Genomic DNA, 7,949 nt, shown 5'->3' with positions numbered 1-7,949 from the left:
GCTGCGTTGGAATCAGGGCCGGCTCTAGGCACCAGCAAAACAAGCAGGTGCTTGGGGCGGCACATTTCTAGGGGCGGCATTCCGGCGCCGGCCATGCCGCCCCTAGAAACGTGGCCCCGGCTGCCCCCGCTCGCCCCCGCTCCACCTCCGCCTGCTCCCCTGAGCGCGCCGCCGCTCGGCTTCTCCCCCCTCCCTCCCAGGCTTGCCTCGCCAAACAGCTGTTTGCATCACAGCTGTTTGGCGCGGCAAGCCTAGGAGGGAGGGAGGAGAAGCCGAGCAGCGGCGTGTTCGGGGGAGGCGGCGTCGGTGGAGCAGAGGCGAGCTGGGGTGGGGAGCGGTTCCTCTACCCCCCCACCCGTTACTTCCTGCGCTCCCCTCCCCACCCTCGCTCACCTCCGCTCCGCCTGCTCCCCTGAACGCGCTGCCTCTCCCTCGCCTGAGAGGGAGGGGGGAGAAGCAGAGTGGCGACGTGTTCAGGGGAGCAGGCGGAGCAGAGGTGAGCTAGGGTGGGGGGTTGTGGGGGGGGAGCTGCAGGAAGCAATGGGGGAGGGAATGCGGTACACCCGGGGGAGGAGGCGGGGCCGGGGATTTGGGGAAGAGGCGGAGTTGGGGCAGAGCCGGGGGCGGAGGGGGCACAAAAAAAAGCGGGGGAGGCCAAAATTTTTTTTGCTTGGAGCGGCAAAAATCCTAGAGCCAGCCCTGACTGGAATAGCAGCTGACCTTCTGTTCACACCTGCCCAGGGTCGTGAGTGCTTTGTTAAAGGCTGGGTCACTCACACGCTGACAGCAGAAGAAGTGGCCCTGGTAGGTTAGATACACCAGGCATTTTTCTTTCTCCCAACAGCAGCTGTTCTTTTGGTTGTACTAGAACTTCCAGGATAAATCAGAAACACCAGGCTGGGGCTATTCTTACAGCCGGGCCTCCCGCCTGTGAAGTGTATCACCAGCTGGACATGCCACACCTAGGGCTGGAGTCCCCACTGCTTTGTGTGATGGCCACCAGCTGAGAATCTGAACCACGGACCTGCAGGAGCTGGAGCTTAAAGCCAAGTCTCTGTAATTGGAGGCTGCCACAATTCACAATTAACATGGCTACCACTCTGAAACAATTCATAGAGTGTTGCTGGCCTGTGGTATACAGGCAGGCAGACTAGATGACTTGGGGACCCCTTCTGGCCTTAAACTCTATGACTGGGGAGGAACCTGGAACCCACCAAGGGGAATCTGGAACCCACACTCACCTGTGGGCTACGTATGCTCTTTGTGCTCTCACGTGCACCTGTGCACTGTGGGCGTAGAATGCCACCTCTGGTGGGTGTGAGAGGAGACTGCTGGGTTGGTAGCATTTGGCACCCACGGTCAGCACATGTGGATGACTGCACTGAGGTGTGAAATGCCTCTACCTCCTGGGAGCAGAGTGTTCTGAGCTGGCACCTAGGGAGATTTCCCATTCACACCACGTGATCTGCCAGAAGATTAAGCAAATAACTCTGCTGCTGGTAGGCTTCTCACCATGGTAATGGCTATTTAAATCGCTCTGACCTGACATCACACAGTGGAGTGAGCGTAGGTGTCTAGGTTTCATCTTCAAACGTTTAAAGGACCATGAGATTGGACGTGCACGAAAATATTTCCTAGCTAGCAGTGGTGATAAGAGACAAATTGCCAGCCTGGGAGGCTGACATCCTCCACCCAGCCCCATGTGTAGTTATAATGTGGCTGGGGCAGTGCAAGCTGCCAAACACATCACCTTGCCCATGGGCTTGGATTTCAACCCAGTGGCATCCCTGCTAGAAGTGAGGGGGAGCTCAGGCGCCAAGGGCCATTCGGTTGTTGGCTGCTCTGCGGGGACAGCCAATGGGGAGGCTGACCAGTGCCCATTATGCTGTGGGGGTACCTACACACAGGGGTTGTTTTGGGGACATAGACAGGTGTCTTGATAGGAACTGCAGCGAGACCATCCAACTCCACGCGACAGAATTAGACCAGTGCCGCCGGTTAGTGCAACTGCTCTAAGACTAAGATGAGTCCACCACCAACCACAGCCTTAAAGAGGCCCGGCTGGGGCCAGGAGGGCTGAAATTAGAGCTCATGGGTGTGGCTGGCAGGCATGGGTGCACACTCTGCCCGCCCTCTGCTCTCCCTGACTACTGTATTGCTGTGCCTAGGCAGGGAGAGTGGAGCACACGGCTTGTCTAGAGGTGTTGTGGGACCTTGGCAGAGATTTGGATCCAGCCGTCCCGCACTGATCCCCAGGGGACCTGTGGATGGCCTGGCTCCACTGACCCCTCTCAGAGCACAGAAGATCCCCCCATTTCCCCACACTGCCATCCCCCAAAGGGCCCGCAGTGCAGTGGCTGGACACAGCTCAATCCAGAGTCCCTCAGTGCCTTGCCATGAATTCAACACCAGGTGAGTGCCAGAGAACAGTAAATGTCCCTTGTCCTCCATTCCCTGTTCCCCCCAGTCCGGATCAGGCTCAGCACTGCCGTCTCTGCAGCGCTCCCAGCCCCCCGGGCCAGGCCAAGGTGAGTTCTGCCCCCTGCAGGTCATCACACGACACTGGACTTCAGGCCAGCCCGACATCAAGTATCTTGGTAGCCACTTCTTTATCCGCTGGCGCGGGCACGGGTCTGCTCCCCTCCCCATCATTCTTCGAAGGGGCGGAGCGTCACAGCTGGAAAGGCTGATTGGCTGGCAGCGATTTGACATCATTGTGGAAAGTCACACTGTGCGGGGAGAGGGATAAACTACTCCCAGGAAGGACAGCCTGGTGCAGCTGGGAAATGCCTGCAGGAGGAGGGAGAAGACCGCACTGGACAAGCCACGCGAGAGGGGAGGCTGCAGACGCACTGGGGAGGGAGAGGCAGGGGTGTGGGAGTGAGGATTCCTCGTCCGTCCGCGCGCCGGCTGCTGTTCGGAGCGGGCAGCAGAGGATCAGTTATTGTTCACAATCCACCAGGAGGCTGGGAAAGCAAACGGGGAAAAAGCGTGAGCCACGAAGAGCTAAAGGGGGCCCTCATCTATATTGTTGAGTGCACAGGGAAAAGACAGGGAGAGCTGGGTTCTACCCCAGAGACTTCCCCATGGCCCTGGGCAGGTGGCTGACTCTGTCTGGGCCTCAGTCCCCCTTCTAGAGAATGGGTCTACTATCCAGGGGTTGCAGGGATTGATTCACTAAGTGCTTTGAGAGCCTCAAGCGCTCAGTGCGGGGTAAGTCGGCTGTGGGGCAGGTGGGAGCCCCTCTGCTCACTCACCCCAGGACGAACTGCCCCCAGGCTCGCAGCCATGGGATCCTCATACCCCTCCCTACCCTGGCACAGCACCAAGGCCACAGTCCGCCCTGAGGTTTCACACTGGCTAAACGGCACAGAAGTCACGGCGAGTTTTGCCTGTGCAAGGATGTGAGCATCAAGCCTAGCAGCATTTCCAACCCCCTGGGTTGTTCCCCCGCCCCACTAAACAAGGCAGAAATACTGGGACTAAATGTACTTAACACCTTGAGCCGGAGTCCAGCCCCAGCTCTGAGCCCTGCCCAGCACAGGGGGCTCTTCAGTTCATTTTGCCTGGCTGTGTCAGCTCGATACACAGGCAGGGCCCCTTTTAGCTCAGCGACAGCCCCTCCCTGCCAAGAACAGGAGATGTGCAAAAGGCAACCTCTCCCTCCAAAGTTGCGCTGGGTGCCCCCAGCAGAGCCAGGCAGAGGGCACCTGCAGCCCTCCTCTCCCCCAGGTCAGTTCTGGCGATGGCCCCGCTGGACATTAGCTTCCTGTTTTGCTGCTGACTCTTGCTAGGACAGCTCCTAATCACCGCTCAGCTGTGCCTTCCCCATAGGTCAGCAGGACGCACTGTGCAATGCAGTCGCAAGGGACACAGCTGGGAGACAGGGGCTGCATCAGCAGGACTGGAGCTAGGAGGAGGAACATGACAATGGGGTAGAGAATATAATCCAGATTAGCCACACGCTGAGCTCAGATCCCGGTGGGGCTCTGGGGCGATGGTGGACCTGGGCTGGTTTTTGTTTTACCTACCCCTGCTTAAGGCTGGCTGAGGCAGTGGCAGATTTAGACTTAGTGGGGCACTGTGCTCAGCTTCATTTTTGCCCCCCTTTGCCCGCCCCCCTCCAGGGGGAGCATTCTCTTTTACCCCCCCCCACCCTTTTTCATTCTTTTTTTCTCTATTCTCCTCTTGGGACTCAGAGTTGGGGTGTGGGGTCTGGGTGGGAGTTAGGGTGCAGGAGGGGGCTCAGGGTTGGGGTGCAGAGTCTGGGAGGGAGCTACAGTGTGGAAGCAGGCTGGGGGTTGGGGTGCAGGGGTGAGAGTAAGGGTGCAGAAGCAAGCTGGGGGTGGGGTCTAGGTGAGAGGGTGTGGGAGGGGGTTCAGGGCTGGGGGTGAGGGGTCTGGGTGGGAGTTAGGGTGCAAGAGGGGCTCAGGGCTGGGGCAGGCAGGGGATTGGGGTGAGAAGTGCTTACCTGGCACAGCTCTGGTTTGGTGCAAGCAGTGCAGGTGGCTCCGTGTGCCCCCTGCAGCTCCCACTGGCCGCGATTCTTGGAGCCACTGCCCCCCCACCAGGCAGGGCTGGAATGCAGGGGCTTTAGGGGCTGCAGCCCAGGGCCCCGGGCTAAGGGGGCCCTGGGCTGCAACCCCTAAAGTCCACCCCCTTTCTGACTCCAGCTCTGTGAGCACAGGCTGGAGGACTCAGGAGGAGCAGGGGCAGCCGCGCAGCTGGCAGCCAGAGAGAAGCAGCGGTTTCCCCTTCAAAGCGCCGCTTCTCTCTGGCTGGCTACGCGGCCGCCCTGTGCTCCTCCTGAGTTCTCTGGCCTGAGCTCGCAGTGCTCCCGCCACCCACACCTCCCACCTGCTCCCCTGCCCCCTCCAGTCTGGCCCCATGGAGCAGCACCCCCGCGGGGGGCGCGTCAGTGCTGAGCTGCCCAAGTGTCCGGCCCTGGGGCCCCCTGTTGTTGGAGGGCTCCATGCCAGGACACCCTGTGTTTAATGGTAAACCCGACCCTGGTCTGAGGTTCTCCCTCAGTGCCCTTGCAATCAGGAAGACCATATTTCCAGAAGGCCTGAGGCCTGGGCTCCCTGCTAAATCTGCATTAAGGTGCCTTACAATGAAATTTAGGCACAATCTGAGCACTTGCCCCTCTGCCGACCTGCCTTGTGCTCCTCACACAGAACTGGGGCAGGAAAATGGGACCACAATTTCTATCCACAAATGGGAATGAGGCCTGAGCTACCCATTTGGGCCACATCTTGGAATATAGGGCAGGGGCAGGGCTGGGAGTTCAATGCAGCAATTTAAGACAAGAGCCAGGTTGCTGGCAGAAGGGTCTCGCACCTGAGTAGAGATTTGTGACCCAGGAAAGGCTGATAGGGGCATCAGAAAGCTGACCAAAAATACACCAGAGATGAAGGCAAACAGCATCACAGCGTGTAGCATGCTTATCGCCTCTTGTAATAGTAACAGCTATTAATAAATCATTTGCATCACTGTGGTAGCTCTTTATACATTCATAGCTCTTTACAAGCCTTAACTAATTCATTAATCCTGCTTGTCTTTCTCTCTCTCTCTTGCCTGCTTCCTAACTGTTTACAGAATAAATTTTGCAAGAGCTGGGGTGTTAGCCTCAATATTCTGGGCAAATTAATATTTGAACAGCTACATTCTGTCTCCCTAAATTCCTTCTGCAGCTAAGTTTACATCCTCACTTCCTGTTCTTAACTGTTGGATAGTGTTGCTCTGTGCTGTTAAACAGCTACCGTGTTCCGCCGCAGAGCTGGCTGCATTGCAGTGGTGGGTGAATGGATTCCTACAGTACTATATGGGTGTATGCAGTATATAATGACGTCACTGGGCGTTATTCCTGAGTAAAGGTGGCAGGATGGAATCCATAGTTTGCAATTCCCGTTAGCAGCTCATCTCAATATGTTTGGGCAGAAGAGTACCCCACCTGGGAAGAGCATGGTGGTCACAAGCTCTGGAGACTTCAGCACGTCAATGATGGCCCACTGGAACGTCTTGCTATAGCTGGACTGCAAGTGACTGCAAAGAAATACGGAGAGTTAGGACAATGTCAAAGCCAGTATGATTGTGTCAGAGCCAGCCTGCACATTGCTATACAGGGGTGGGGCAGAGCTTTTGTGTGGGTGTGCAAGAGAGGAAGAGTGTGCGCAGACACTTGCCACCCTTGTGTGCACCCACAAGAGGACCGGGGCAGGGGGCAGTCCTTGCACTCCCCAGAGCAGAACACCTTCTGTCTCAAATGTGCTGATAACACACCCATCCACACATGATAGTGGTTAGCACATCATTCAAAATGTCAATGCCCCCTTGTGGTCATTTGATCCTGCTGCCCTGTGCAGATAGGTGTAAATAACTAGACAGGTCAAATCAGGGAGGCGGTAACCACCGGTAGGTGCAGGAAGAAGTGGAAAAGGGTGAGCATCCTGAATAGAAATCCCATCTTGTTTCTTTCACAAGAATTGCACTTGGATGCAGCCTTCCTCAGTCTGGACACCTTCAACAATGAATTGCAATTATCCTCAAACCTTCTCCATGAAGTCACGTCCTGCCAGAACTCATAGAGAATGAAGCAGGCCTCGCTCGTCAGCTTGCGGGAAGAAACGCTGCAGGGGCAATAAGGAATGCTCTCAGTACGTCAGCTTCTTGAAAACCGGGGCGGGGGGGGGGGGGGGGAAGCCAGTTTGGGTTCACGCAAATGTTCCAACGGTTTCAAAATGTTTTGTTTCACTTTTGACCTTTTTGTTTTAAAAATGTTTATTTTACTGTAATTAGCTTAAAATTTGAAAGAAAAAGTTGTTTGGAACGGGAAACCGGGAGTTTTTCGTTTGGAAAATGTCAAAAAGGGCCGTTTCAATTCTTTACAAACTTTTTTTTCAAAAATGCTTTCAGTCAAGAGCTGAACACATTGGTGCAGGGAACTGGAACGGAAGGGTTAGCAACACTTAGCATATATATAGGTCTTTACATGGTCAAAGCACTGTATGGACACATTAACTCATTCATGCTCACAGTGATTGGTCCCATTTTACAGAGGAAGAAAGTGAGGCAGAAAGCTGGAGGGAGGTGTTCAAGGTCACACCATAAGAGAGTAGCAGAGCCAAGATGAGACCCCAGGCCCTACTGTTTGCCCACCCCACACTCATACCTCTAACCTACACCAGATTCCAGAGTGGTAAGTGCCTGAGATTTTCACACCATGGGGGGAGGGGGGAAGAGAGAGAGCACATACAGATTGTGAAATGCCTGAAGGAGAATTTCCCAGTCAACTCTAATGTAATTCTTTTGACCAGGAAAGGAACATAGACCCAATTGCCCTAACGCACACCCTGCGGAGCAAAGGTAACAATTACTGCAATCAAAAGAACAAACCAAACAGCAGAATCCAAGACAATGCAATTAACTCCGAGCTGTGCTGGAGCGCATCACAGCTGTTGTGTTCGCAGAGTTACTGACTCACTGGGCCCTCGGAAGGCACTTTGTGAAAGGCATCAGAGAAACTTTCCTTCTAGGCTAATCTAACTAGAGCGGCTCACCATTTTTCATGCGGCCAGCCTTCCTGCAGAAAAACACAGTTTCATTGAAACCAATCTTTTTCATGTAGAAATGACAATTCTGAGGAGAAATTACAACGTTCCTCCACAGCAAATCCCATATGTTTTATTTAAATAGAAAATCCGAAGTGACATTTTAAATGGACACAAAATGAGAATTTTCTATTCCCAACCTGTTCGACACTTCCTGCAGGAAAACTGACATCTTTCAGCTAAACCGCATTTGGAGACTTGCCACAGACAGCCCAGGGAGCCTGGGGCAGAATCAGACAGCACCCCCAGCTCTGGTCATTGCTGCCTTGTTTTTTTGAATTCAGCTCTTTTGGACTGCTGGGGTGAGGGATGTGCCTTTGGCTTAGACAGAGGCCTTCA

General features: G+C 54.9%; 1 protein-coding gene across 1 annotated transcript in view; it reads right to left on the bottom strand.

Annotated features, from left to right (window-relative positions):
* Positions 1 to 596: 596 nt before the first annotated feature.
* NECAB3 (N-terminal EF-hand calcium binding protein 3) overlaps positions 597 to 7,949 on the bottom strand; it is a 106,268-nt gene continuing 98,915 nt past the window's right edge. The window contains exons 11-13 of the mRNA XM_074969778.1: positions 6,552 to 6,629; positions 5,954 to 6,045; positions 597 to 2,966 (exon numbers count right to left, since the gene is read on the bottom strand). Of these exons, the coding sequence (XP_074825879.1) occupies positions 2,938 to 2,966; positions 5,954 to 6,045; positions 6,552 to 6,629 (199 nt within the window). The 3' untranslated portion in view covers positions 597 to 2,937. The remainder of the gene's footprint in view (positions 2,967 to 5,953; positions 6,046 to 6,551; positions 6,630 to 7,949) is intronic.

Source organism: Natator depressus, chromosome 13 (genome assembly GCF_965152275.1).
Source record: "Natator depressus isolate rNatDep1 chromosome 13, rNatDep2.hap1, whole genome shotgun sequence".
NCBI lineage: Eukaryota > Metazoa > Chordata > Testudines > Cheloniidae > Natator > Natator depressus.
Note: the sequence above shows the minus strand (reverse complement) of the source record. Positions and strands in the feature narration are given on the sequence as shown.